At 42.7% G+C, this 14329-nt stretch overlaps 1 protein-coding gene across 2 annotated transcripts in view; it reads left to right on the top strand.

Annotated features, from left to right (window-relative positions):
• LOC125465635 (insulin receptor-like) overlaps positions 1–14329 on the top strand; it is a 269756-nt gene that overhangs the window by 207148 nt on the left and 48279 nt on the right. For both annotated transcript variants that reach the window (XM_059638575.1, XM_059638574.1), the window contains exons 4-6: positions 616–758; positions 4907–5051; positions 6775–6989. In XM_059638575.1, coding sequence (XP_059494558.1) covers positions 616–758; positions 4907–5051; positions 6775–6989 — 503 coding nt within the window. The remainder of the gene's footprint in view (positions 1–615; positions 759–4906; positions 5052–6774; positions 6990–14329) is intronic.

Here is a 14329-nt window from a genome sequence, read left to right as displayed (position 1 = left end):
TAACATGGTCAACCCACCCAGCCTGCACATCTTTGGACTGTGGGAGGAAACCGGAGCTCCCAGAGCAAACCCATGCAGACGCAGGGAGAATATGCAAACTCCACATGGACAATCGCCCGAGGGTGACATCCAACCTGGGTCCCTGGTGCTCTGAGACGGCAGTGCTAACCACTGAGCCACTGTGCTGCCCCGTTCATGTTGTGTATTTTCAAGAAACTGTTGATTAATGTTGGCCATGGCCCTGGGGATATGATTCGCCTCTTTAAATTATCATGACGGAGTGTTTTATAATACCTGAGAGAACAACAGGGTCTTGGTTTAATATCTCAACTGACAGGGCACTCCTGATTCTCAGGGTGCTGTGCAATGGTATTGGTTGTTGTGCTTGAGGAATAGGGCTTGACCCTGATAGCCTGACATGGGACGTGAGACCACCACTTGGATTCAGCTGCTGCAGAAGGAGATATTTCCTTTACAACCTGACCTGACTGCAGAGCTTAAGATGCACTCTGACCATTGTAAAAGATCAAAAGAACATTGTAGGGAATGATGGCTTCAAACTTTAGCAGGTCCTGTTAACTTTTTAAAAAAAATCTCTGCTCTTTTCGTTATTAGCCTGCTCTGTGAACCTTGTACGGGGTTGTGTCCAAAAATTTGCTCGGTGAATGTAAAGACCATCGAATCGGTGACAGCTGCTCAAGAGCTGCGAGGTTGCACCATCATCAAAGGCAGCTTGGTCATCAATATCCGTGGAGGAAGTAAGTACCAGAAGACATGATGTTGTCTCAGGATTTTGTTATTTTACTCATCTCCATGCATCCCAACCTGAGAAAATCTCCAGCTGGTTTTTGAAGGAAACCTTCATTCTGTTCTGCATTTATTAGACTGCATTTGCAGAGTGTGTGTGTGCAGGATGCAGGATGGCACATAATTTTCCTCAAGAGGAGGAGGAAAATTTAAGAAACAAGTGCTTTTCTGCAGAAAATATATCGTGATTTATACTTCAACTTAAAATTAATTGATTACTTCCACCATGAAATGAAGTACCGTGGATGCTGACATTGAAACAAAAACAGAAAGTGATGGACAAACTCAGCAGGTCTGGTACCATCTATGAAGAGAGAAACATTTGTCGAGAAGACTCATACTGCACTCAAAACATCAACTTTGTTTCTCTCTGCACAGAAACTGCCAGACCTGCTAAACTACCATTACTGTTTGATTTGCTAATGTGTCAGTGGTTTCTGTGTGTTGAAGCTTTTCCCTATTGTAGATACATACAGCATGGAAACAGTGTCTTTGGTCCAACTTGTCTGTGCCCTCCAGCCATCCTAATCTGACCTAGCCCTATTTGCCAGCATTTGGCCCATTTCCCACTCCACCCTTCCTATTTGTTTACCCATCTAGATGCTTTTGTTGATGCCTAGATTTGCACCTGTGACCTACGTGAATATTATTTCTTTTGCAGCTCCACGATAGATGGCCATGTGATACTGTTGTATTCATTGGAAAAGCTCACGCTTGCTTTACGGTCCTAGTAGCATTTTAAAATTTTATTTTAACGTGTTTTTCTCATCAACCTGTTCAGAGATGAGATTGCACACTTCTGGAGCAGATGGGTCTTGAACTCTGTCCTCCCAGCTCAGAGGTAGGGACATTATCATCATATCGCAAGAAGAGCCCCTTCAAGCAGCAGCTTCAGTGGTGCCCTCAAATTATGGCAACTGTTGGTGGTAGGAGCAGGAGTAGTTCATTTATCATCTTAAGCCTGTTCAACCAGAGAGATAGAGAACATGGTTGATTTGTACCTGGTCTCCATTCACTTGTCTGAGCTCCATGTCCCTCGTTGTGCTTATCTTACAATTGGCTTGTCAATCACAGTCAGCCTTGAAGGCTTCTTTTGGCGACTAGAGTCACTTGGGGAGTTCTAACGTATGAGTTTATAGGGAATGGAACTGACTAGAGTGCTCTACCATGAGCTGGCATCAACTCATTGGGCCAAATGCTGTCCTTCTGTGCCATAATGACTCTGTGACTGCAGGAAGGAGAAGCAACAGATACGTTGGCACAAAGCAAGCTCTCTGTGGAGGCAGTCTGGTCGGCAGTGAAGCCAGGTTGACCAAATGAGAAAGAATTTAAGAATGAAAGGGTTTTGTTAAGTATAGCACAACTTTAAGTTGAAGATACCTTAAGATGTTTAAAGGATAATTAAGTCTTTAAATGCTAATTAAAATTGTTAGATGATAATTTGAGTATTTTAAAGGGTATATTAATGTTGTGAGAAATTTGTAGTGACATTAAATATTGAGAGCGATAGTCTGTGTTAAGTGGAATCTGATGCTGGTACTTGGTTCTGCTGATGTACAGTTATTGACTTCCAGACTTTTTTTTAAAACGTTTGAAACAAAACTCCTTTATAAGACAAGTTAATGACTCTCATTTGATCCTGGCATTAGCCTTTATATACAATTTATTTTTGTCATGGCGTTAGGACCGCACCACTGTTAAATTGCTCAAATGTGTTGCTGTTCAAATGGAGAGAGTGAGAGAGAGAGGATTCAGTAAAGGATTGAGAGTTTAGTTTGATGATTGTGCATTTGACAAATGTGAAATTAGAATCATACAATCCCTACAGTGTGGAAACAGGCCATTCAGCCCAACAAGTCCACACCAACCTTCTGAAGAGCATCCCACCCAGATCCATTTAACAATAAGTTTCATAAAGTTTCACATTTGTTGGAAGGAAGAAGCACCTTTGAAGTGTTTCTGAATATTGTGCAGGACTTCAGTAATCCAGCAAAGAGTGTGAATTCATGCTTTTGGTTACCTTGATGCCAAGCCAGTTGATGAAGTGTCAAACCAGAAACTAATAAGTGATAGTTGGTCTGTTCCCAGAATCTGGTGCTACAAGTGCCAGTCCTGTGTCCAAGCAGTCTCTCTTTTAGAATGATTGATCAGCTTGTTCAGACATGTGATAACACACCTCTGTAGCAGGTGGGACTCAAATCTAGGTCTTTAGCGCTGCCCTTCAAGATTCCCAGCATTCTCTGTTCATACTCTTTCAGTAAGCCAATTAAAAGGATGTCAGCATCTTTAAACAACCCCTTTATCAATATTTTTACTCATCCTGTTCGGATATGCTATAGTACATGTCTGGAGGGGGTGGGATTTGAACCCAGACCTTCTGTCCCAGAAGTAGGGACATTACCACAGCACCACAAGAGCATCCAATCTCTCTTTATGAGTATTTATAAATAGCCTGTTCAGATATGTTATTACATCCCCCTCTGGTGCAGGTGGGACTTCAACCTGGACGCCCTGGCTCCAGCCTCTCTCTCAATTTTATTTTTATTAACCCATGTTTCAAATCAGCCTGTTCAGCGATGTTATTACATACCCCTGGACTAGGTGGGGCTTGAGCCCAGGCCCCTCGGTCCAGGGATTGGGACACTCCCACTGCGTCATAAGAACCCCTGAAAGTGCTCTAAGTATTTAACCAATGCCGATCCTAACACATAATTAACATGCCACAAACATCAGTGACTAGACAACGTGACAAAGCAATTGTACAAGCGAATGGACTTTTACAATACACAGCCAGACAGTCAAACACAAGAACTGAGATTATTTACTCTGTGTTGGTTGGACTTCAGTCAGTTTTTTTTGTAATCAATTCTTGTGGCCTCTGCACAGAGAAAAGGAAGACAGAAGAAAGGATGGTGAGCATCAAATGATGAAGGTGACAGTCAAAGGAGCTTATCATTGAGATAGAAAGATAAAGCCAGTATAGTTTCATCATAAATTAGGAGAGGAAAACAGGAGAAGCACATTTGAAATGGATATGAACGCAGAGTGTTGAATGTTTAGATTAACCTGCCCAAGCAGGTTCGCAATAAAAAAACCTGAGGGACATTCCAAACACCCATGGATGCTCTGACTGATTTTGGGTACAAGTGGGATGAACTTTGAAGAGCAAACAGTTGTTTCTTGTCCTTGGCACTTGTACAAAGAAACATTTATGTGACAAAGTCCTAGATTGCAAAACATTTTTGCTTCGCTTCATCAGCTGAAGAGTTTTCTGAAAGCAGTGTCTGTCCTCTGGTGTTTGATTTTGAAATTGCAGCTGTTTCTGTAAATTTGGAGGCAACTGTTGTTTACTCACCTCAGACTTTTGTCACTGCATTAACAAGTTCTCCGTCCCTGCTGCCCAACTCCACTGCTCCCTCTGCCCCTGTGCGCTCTCTCTATCCACCTGCATGCTCTCTCTCTCTCTCTCTAGCGAGTTTTGAGAAGATTTGTAGCTCAAGTTGAGGTTCTGGATGTGAGTTTGCTCGCTGAGCTGGAAGGTTCTTTTTCAGACGTTTCGTCACCATTCTAGGTAACATCGTCAGTGTAACATCATTCTCTCTCTCTCTCTCTCTCTCTCTCTCTCTCTCTCCCCCCCCCCCCACTCCCTCTTTTCTCATCTAATTGAGCCAATCTGTAGAATGCAATGTTCTCCAAATCTTTTGGCATGCAAACCATCAGTCTCTGAGTTTGCAATATCAGTCACTTTCTTTCTTGCTCTCTCCAGGCCTTTGCTTTTGTTTCATTTCTCCACCTGTTGTTTTTCATGTTCTCTTTTCCACCTGTTCCCTGCAACACTGAATCTGAATCAGGACGGTTTTGTTGTCTTACTACTCTCCTTCGCTGTGCTTCCAGTTCCTTACATTCTTTTGTCTCAAGTTTATAGGAGAACCTGTTTTCTCTACGAATGAAGTTTGGGAAATTCCACACTGCTATGTTCCTCTGAAGCCCCACAGCTTTAGTGCTGCTGTATAACCTATACCACTTCGCACTCCTTTTGTTTGTGTGGTGGCAGCACTGTGAAGTCGAGAAAATTCTAATTTCTTATGTGCCTTTTCAGCTAACATTGCAGCAGAGTTGGAAGCAAACCTGGGTCTCATCGAGGTGATCAGTGGGTACCTGAAGATTCGTAGCTCCTATGCTTTGGTGTCGCTGTCATTCTTTCGTAGCCTGAGGTTGATCCAAGGTGAAGCTCTGGAACCTGGGTAAGCCATCGGTACAGTGGCTTTACATGGAGCCTTAGAGATGTATAGCTCAGAAACAGACTTTTCAGTCCAATTTGTCTACGCTGATCAAATATCCTAAATAAATCTAGTCACTTTTGCCAGCCGTTTGGCCCATATCCCTCTCATCCTTCCTATTCAGGTGCCCATCCAGATGCCTTTTAAGTGTTGTAATTGTACCAGCCTCCTCTACTTCCTCTGGCAGTTCATTCCATACATGTACCATCTTCTGTGTGAAAAATTTGCCCCTTAGATCCCATTTAAGTCTTTCTCCTCTCACTGCAAGCCCTCTAGTTTTGGAGTCCCCTACCCTGGGGCAAAAGGTCTTGGCTGTTCACCCTATCCATGCCCCTCATGATTTCATAAACCTCTTTAAGGTCACCCCTCAGCCTCCAACCCTCCAGGGAAAATAGCTCCAGCCTATTCAACCTCCCCCTACAGCTCAAACCCTCCAACTTAATTTGAAGCAATCGTTTTCCTTTCTTTCTAGTAAGCACTTTTAATTTTGTTTAAATGATCCCCAAATCTTGATATCAATCACTCTGTTGCCCTCTTGAAAGTCAATACCCAGTGACTGCTTGCATCTCTGCTCACTGTTATACAATGTAATGTGGGCATTGAACTTGAAATGATCACTTTGCCTCTCCCAGTATGGTCAGTTGCATATATCTGCTTGCATGTTGGACACTTCTGTACAGTGCAGCAAATTAATATTTTTGTTATTGCAGCTATTTTCCTTCAAAGTTTTATAGCAACCACTGACTTGATAAAGATTTCATCTCTCAATTCTCAAAAGCAGAACAGTTAGCACTTAGCTCTGATTCAAATAGAGGCAATACAAGGAAAGAATGCACATGCAGTACTGATTTACTGAGTTATTCAGCTCATGAATTCCTTCCTTATTGGATTAAGTGAATACACAAAGCTGACTACCACTGGCTGAAATTGGGGACTATGACAGTTTGATCTCCCTATTTAAAGAGGAACATGTTTGCGTGGGCTGCAGGCCAGAGAATGTTCTCTAGGCTGCTTCCTGGCATGAACAGATTGTCTTTTGAGGAAATTTTGAGTTTTAACTAATTGGATTTTAGAACAATGAGTGGTGATCTTAGTAGAATGTAACAGGACTCTGAGCAGGTTTGACAAGATAAAGGCTGAGAAAATGCTTCTTCTCATGGGAGTATCTGGAACAAGGGAACACAGTTTAGAGATACGAAGTGTCTCATGTGAAATGGAGATGAGAAGGAATTTCTGATCTCAGTGTCATTAGTCTTGGAATTGATTTCCACAAGGATCAGAATCATTGAACATATTCAGCACTGGGTTAGGTGGATTCTTGATTGACTAGGAAGTCAAGGATTCCGGAGGCATACAGGAAAGTGGTGTTAAGGCCAAAATTAAGTCAGCCGTGATCTTACAGGCATGGAAGGCTTACAGAGCCAAATGGATTAGATCTGCTCATATTTCTTACAATGTTAAGTTGAAGGTCAAACAATGGGATGTTGCTGGTGTCTGTAGCTGCCTCCAGCACATACAAGTTTGCTAAACTGCCAGCAAAGCAGTATTTATTTTCAATTCACCTCTTATCGTTTTAAATTCGTTCTTTAAAATTTCTAATGCATTCAGACATTTTAGTTTCATTTGAAATTTATTGAGAATTTAAAGTGGTTTTCAACATGATTTTTCCTTTTAATTTGACACCCAGGAATTACTCCTTCTATGTATTGGACAATCAGAACCTACAGCAACTGTGGGATTGGAAGAAGCACAATCTGACTATCTCCCAGGGCAAGATGTTTTTTCACTTCAACCCCAAGCTGTGTCTATCTGAAATCTACAAGATGGAAGAGGCAACAGGGACTAAAGGCCGGCAGGAGAAAATGGATATTGCTCAGAAAACGAATGGAGACCAGGCATCCTGTAAGATCTTGAAACCAATAAGAGCAGACCATGAGTGGCATGCTCAGGAGGGTTGTGTTTCTGTGTGTTTCTGTGCTGCCAAGATACAAATATGAGATTATATCAGTAATATTCACACATCATCTTTCTGTTGTGGATAATTTGTGTTGGGATGACAAGACCATTTTCTGTGAAAAATCTTAAGATGTACGGACATCTCATAGTAATCGTAAGGCACTTACCCTGGCCTCCCGACTGTAGTTACTCTTGTATTGGTCTATTGATTTTCACTAACCCTCACCCAAATGGCTCCCCTTCTTGTTTTAAGCCAAAGCTGAGAATGTTGATGGACAGTGTGACTGCAGAAGGCATCGTAACTTCTTGCTTACTCAGAAGCGTTCTTTTTTCCAGTGAAGCTCAGCATATAGCAATCAGGAGTTGAACGCCTATCCAATTCCTCCTACTCTGGAGCTTATTCCCTTTTTTCATCAGCACTGAGCATGGATTGAACCTTGGACTTTCCTGATCTTTGTAGCTCAGTTATTAGCTGATGATGTATTCCACGAGAAACAAACTGCCGAAACAGACATAGTTTTTCATGTCTGCCTTTAGATACAAGGAGCTTTCAAGATTTTGAAAAGAATTAGCCAAGCAGGTGGAGCGAACTTGTTTGCACTGACAGGGAAGTCCACAACCGGGAGACTTACTCTTAAAATAAAAGCTTAGTCATGCAGGAGAGAAGATAGAGAACACTTCTTTGTGTGAAGTGCCAAACTTTCCTCTTGTGGAGAGCTTGCTGCAAATTCATTACACTTGTTAATGAGCAGCTATTAAGAGCATATATATAGGGAGGAAGTGATTTATCTCCTTCAATCTGTTCCCATCATTCGGTGAGATTATGCATTGACTCAGTGCACCCACTCTTTTATTATTTCATAAATTCTTTCAGAACAAAATTAAACCAAAAACCTTTCTAGCAAAAAATATCTCAACGTCTCATTTAAAATTATTAACTGAGGTCTTAACCACTGATTTTTATACTGGGGGCAGTGTTTAGCATTTCCTGTGAAGCAGTGTTATCTACCTTGTTAAAAACCAAAAGAACTGTGGATGCTGTAAATTAGGAACCAAGACAGAAGTTGCTGGAAAAGCTCAGCAGGTCTGGCAGCATCTGTGAAGAAAAATCAGGATTAATGTTTCTGGTCCAGTGACTCTTCCTCAGAACACAGAGGAAGGGTCACTGGACCTGAAACGCTAACCCTGATTTTACTTCAAGGATGCTGCCAGATCTGCTGAGCTTTTCCAGCAACTTCTGTTTTTGCCTATCTTGTTTCCTGATTGACCCAGCTTTTATTTTAAGGTTATGTTTCCTCATCCTGGACTCCCCTCTCAGTTCAAAATAAGCCCATCTTCCGAGTCAATTTCTTTTGAGGTATATTGAGGTATAAGGCATAACATGCTCATTGAGGGAAGCTATGATGAAGGGTCTAGGCCCAAAATGTCAGCCTTCCTGCTCCTACGATGTTGCTTGGCCTGCTGTGTTCATCCAACTCTACACCTTGTTATCTGTATGTAGTGAAATGTCACTGGCCTAGCAATCCAGAATTCATTTGTGAGACAGGAGGACTCGGAAACAGCCATCAGGACCCAAACAAGGGGAAGACAGGAGAAGCCTGTGTTTCTGAAATTGAGCAAGGGAGATGGATCAGTAGCTTCATAAAGACAAGAGCAGACTGCGTGGCTAGGGCAAGAGCTTAATAAAAATTGGTGGTAGAGAGCCCCTTCAATATGTTTCTACCATCAAAGCTGCAATACAGCAGGAAATTGCAGTAGATGAATGATGGATATTTCTTACATGCCTCTTTTGCTTGGCCAAGTGGTTTATATCAGGCAATTTATTACAAGTAATGAGTAAACATAAGAAATTCACATTTGATAATATTTAATATTCAAATTCATTAATTAATTAGAATTAAATGGTGGGCACATGATGTGTTGCAGCTGAAGTATGTGGGAGCTCATGGACACTGGTGCAATCGACTATGTCTGTGGTAAGTGTTGGCTGCTTTGGCTCAGAGTTGATGAGTTACGGTCTTGAGCTGCAGACATGGTGCCACATCAGGGAAAAGGAGGTACTTGGAGACTGTGCTTCAGGAGGCAGTCACACCCCTTAGATTAATTACGATAAATTTGGTTCATGATTAGGAACTGGAGGGTGTGACTTTGAGTGAGCCTGGTCTAGGAATCCAGAGTTTAGCTTTGGACTAGTCTCAGACCTGACTGATAGGTGTGAAGTTCTTGCTACCAGTTTGGACAAGAAGACAGACTGCAGTGAGGATGAATGAACTGATCACCCTGTGGTACAGTGCATCATTCAGATGATGGAGAGCGAAGACAAATATAACAGTAATAGGTCTGCACAGGAATAAAGTGCCCTGAAGGCCCTGTTGCCTACTTGTTGCCAACATTGCTTTAAGGCCGGAAAGGAACTTGCAGTGTGATGAGAAGGATCAGGTTATTGCATTCCACATCAAGGAAGATGATTGGGAAGAGCTAGGAGGGAATGTTCTAGTAAAAGTAAAGTTGTTGTAGTCTTACCAGACTGTAGGCAGCTAGCGGTGTGTAATCTGAGGGTCACTGTGCCCCAGGTGAGTGGAGATGTTGAGAAGAAAAATCCTTCATTGTAACCTCAGCTGGTGTGGTAATGCTGTCAGTGTCACTCTTAATTGTAAACCAGCCGTCCCCCCAACTGAGCTAAACTGACCGGCATTACGAGTAGCTGGGGACTAAATTGAGTTAATAATATCAGGGTTACTACCTGAGTCTCGAACAAAATAGCACAGGGAAAATAAGTTCAAGGAGGTAAATGGGTGGTTTGCAGATTGGTTCTGACACATGGGATATAAAAACAGAAATTGCTAGAAAAACCCACCGGTCTGGCAGCATCTGTGGAGAGAAAGCAGAATAAATGTTTTGCGTCCAGTGATCTTTATTAACTTCAAACAGTAAAAAAAAGCCTCAAGAAGAATGAGCCAAGGCAGTCAAAGAGAATATCCATTCAAAGATGAAGATATACAAAGCAAGGAAACTAGTGATAGGCCAGAGGATTGGGAATATTTTAGGAACTGAAAGAGTAATGGGATGGAAAAGATTGATTATGAGAGTAAATAGGCAAGAAATACAAAAACAAACATATCGTTTATGGGTGTGTAAAAAGAGAGTATCTAATGTATGTGTGGGATGCTGGAAGGACACAACTGGGAAACGTTGGATAATTTAAACTGATGTTTTGCATCAGTCTTCAGGGTGAAGGATGCTATAAGCATCCCAAAAGTAACAGATAAACAAGGTTTTGATGGGAGGAAAGATCTTATAACAGTCTTCAGTACAACGCACAAAGTATTTTGACAAAAAGATGGGACTTAAAGGTGGTCAGGTCACCAAGGGCTGAAGCCTGTGCCCGAGGATTTTAAAGGAAGTGGTTGCAGTGATAGTGGAGACATTGGTCAAAACATTCCAGAACTAACTGGATTATGGGAAAGTTTACGGGAAGCCAATTATATAACTACAGGCCAGTTAGCTGAACAGTGGGGAAAATGCTGGAGTCTGTTATAAAGGAAGAAAAAGCAAAAAGAAAACGCAGGCTATCTAGAGAAGTTTAACACAATCAAACAGAAGTTTTGTGAAAGGGAGACATTTGATAAGGTGCCACATAAAAGGTTATTGCACAAGATGGGACCTAAGGGTATTAAGAATGATGTAATACCTTGGATTGATAATTGATTAACACAGAAGATATAGAGTCAGGATTAATGGATCTTTTTTAGGTTGGAAAGACACAACTGGTAGAATGCTGTGAAGATGAGTACTAGGGCCTCAATTACTTGCAATAGTAATGATTTCAAGTGTAAAGCATCCAAACTTGCTAATGATACAAAAGTAGCTCAGGGCACATATTATGATGAGGATGTAAGGAATCTGCATGGGGATATAGATAGGTTGAGTGAGTGGACAAAAATTTGTCAGGTTGAGTTTAACGTGAGATTATATACTTTGGTAGGAAGAATCATAAGGCAGACTATTATTTAAAAAGACTCCCAAAAAAGTGAAACACTGATGCATATGGCTTTTCTGCTGCATGAGACACAAAAGGATAACATGCAGGTGCAGCAAGTAGTTTAGAAGGCAGAGCCTGCCTCTGTAGGATACGTGGAACAGTCCCTTTTCCACAGTTACACCAGCACTTTCCCCACCTCTTCCTTTGCTACATCAGTGACCGTATTGGCACTGCCTCATGCTCCCACGAGGAGCTTGAACAGTTCATCAACTTTATTAACACCTTTCACCCCAACCTCAAATTCACCTGGACCATTTCCAATACCTCACTCTCCTTCCTGGACCTCTCTGCCTACGCCTCTGATGACCGCCTTGAAACCGACATCTGTTTCAAGCCCACAACTCCCGTAGCTACCTAGACTACACCTCCTCTCACCCACCCTCCTGCAAGAAAGCAATCCCACTGTCCTAATTTCTCCACCTCTGCTGCGTCTGCTCCCACGATGGAACATTCCACTCCCGCACATCCCAGATGTCCTCCTGTTTCAAGGACTGTAACTTTCCCTCTGGTGATCAAAAATGCCATCAACTGCATCTCTTGCATTCCCCACATTTCTGCTCTCACACCCCTTTCCCCCGACAAAAATAAAGACAGAATTTCCCTGGTCTTCACGTATCACCCCACCAACCCCTGCATCCAATGTATCATTCTTCGCCACTTCCATTACCTACATTCTGACCCCAAAACCAAAGAGATATTTCCCTCCCCACCCCATCTACTTTTGGCAGGGATTGCTGTCTCAGCAACTCCCTTGTCTGCTCCACAGTCCCCGCTAACCCCACCACAGTTTACTACTTGCCCTGCAGCCGCAGGAAATGCTATACCTGCCCCTACACGTACCACCTCACCTCCATTCAAGGCACGAAACAAACCTTCCGTATCAGACTGCAGTTCACCTGCACATTTGCCAACTTGGTCTGCTGTATCCACTGCTCCTGATGTGGCCTCCTGTACGCCAATGAGACCAAGCGTAGACTTGGAGACCGTTTCTAGAGCATCTGTGCTTTGTACGTGACAAGTGACAACACCTTCCAGTCGCCTACCATTTTAACTCCATCTCCCACTCCTTGGGCCGCCTCCATGGCACAATGATGCCACCCGTAAACTGGAGGAGCAGCACCACCTATTCCACCTCGGGAACCAAGAGTCCAATGGCCTAAGCATGGAATTCATTAGTTTTAAAATCTGTGTTCTCCCTCCCTCCCCCAGTTTTATCCCATGTCCAACTCTCCCTCTCATCCCTGCCTCCTTCACCTAACACAACCTGCCTGTCCATCTTCTCTCCCACCTATCCATAACTCCCACCTCATGACCAATCCCCACCACCACTCCCTACCTGTGCTCGCCTATCACCATCCCACCTACCTTCCCCAGCTACACCTCTCCTCTCTATTTATTCCCAGCTCCCTTCCCCAATTCTGAAGAAAAAACCCAGCCCAAAGCATCAGCTTTCCTGCTCCTCTAATGCTGCCTGACTGCTGTGTTCATCCAGCTCCACACTGTGTTATCTCTGACTCCAGTATCTGCAATTCTCGCTATCTCAGAATTTCAGCTTTTGTTTTGCTTGGGATTGAAGTTTAAAAATAAGGAATCTGGTTGCAACTGTGTAGGGTGTTGGTGAGGCCTGAGTACCGTGCACAGTTCTGGTCTGCACATTTAAGAAAAGATATACTGGCATTGGAGGCATTTCAAAAAGAATTCTCTAAGCTGATTTCTGGAGTGAAGTGGTTGACTTAACATGAATGGCTAAAAAGATTATCCTGTATTCATTACAGTTTGGAGATTGAGAGGTGTTCTTATTGAAAATAGAAGATTCAGGGGGATTGACGTGGTAGGTATTGAGAAGATGTTTCTAATAGTGAGTGAGTTTTGAATTATTGGACAAAAACAGAATAAGGGGACATTCACTTTTAAAACTAAGGTGTGAGGAAATTTCTTTTCCCGGGGGCCAGTGAATGCCCGAGATTCTCCACCATAAAGCTGTGGCTGCTAGACAACTGAAAATTTATAAGGAGGCAGTAAGTAGATTTTAGAAATATTGAAGATTAGAGGGGAATTGAGCCCTGGAGAAAATTAGCCATTATTTATTGAATGATGGGTCAGGTTTGAGGAGCAGAATAGCCTGTTCTTCCTTCTGTTTCTTATACTTTTATGTTCTAATGTTCCTGGTACTTGGGTTCACATCCTACCATAACAGATCATGATATTTGAATTCAGTAAAAGCGCTCTGAAATAAAATGCTGGTCTAATTGTGAATACGTGATCACAGCTGATTGTAATCCCACCAGTTTACTCTTAACTGGGCCCTGGGCAATTAGGGATAAGGAATAAATGTTGGCCTAGCCAGGAATACTCAGGAATTCCATGAATGAAGTGCCTGTTCCGTAAACGACTTTAATAATTTGCTAGCCTGTAACTTGAGGGCTACTACTCTACATCAGCCATGACTGACAAGGCTCTGGAGACTTGCATATTCTTAGTGCCTTCCCTAGGTGTACTAGAACGATTTATTAGATTTAGCTGCTGCGTTATGAGCACAACTTTCATGCCTGTTAAGTCTTGGTGAGGGACTCTGATCTGGAGCTTCTGGTTCAGTCGCCAGACCCGGACCAGATTTGTCCTCGGCTGCTTTGGGAAGCAAGAAATGCAATTGCTTCACCACTTGTGAGGATCTTTGCATCCTCGCTCTCCACTGGAGTCGTACCTGAGGACTGGAGAGAGGCAAATGTAATTCCTCTCTTCAAGAAAGGAAATAGGGAAATCCCCGGCAATTACAGACCAGTAAGTCTCACGTCTGTCGTCTGCAAGGTGTTAGAAAGGATTCTGAGGGATAAGATTTATGACCATCTGGAAGAGCATGGCTTGATCAAATGCAGTCAACACGGCTTTGTGAGGGGCAGGTCATGCCTCACAAACCTTATCGAGTTCTTTGAGGATGTGACTAGAAAAGTTGATGAGGGTCGAGCTGTGGATGTGGTGTATATGGACTTCAGTAAGGCATTTGATAAGGTTCCCCATGGTAGGCTCATTCAGAAGGTCAGGAGGAATGGGCTACAGGGGAACTTAGCTGCTTGGATACAGAATTGGCTGGCCAACAGAAGACAGCGAGTGGTAGTAGAAGGAAAATATTCTGCCTGGAAGTCAGTGGTGAGTGGTGCTCCACAGGGCTCTGTCCTTGGGCCTCTACTGTTTGTAATTTTTATTAATGACTTGGATGAGGGGATTGAAGGATGGGTCAGCAAGT

This window comes from Stegostoma tigrinum, chromosome 30 (genome assembly GCF_030684315.1).
Source record: "Stegostoma tigrinum isolate sSteTig4 chromosome 30, sSteTig4.hap1, whole genome shotgun sequence".
Lineage (NCBI taxonomy): Eukaryota > Metazoa > Chordata > Chondrichthyes > Orectolobiformes > Stegostomatidae > Stegostoma > Stegostoma tigrinum.
This window is presented reverse-complemented; position numbering and strand designations above follow the sequence as displayed.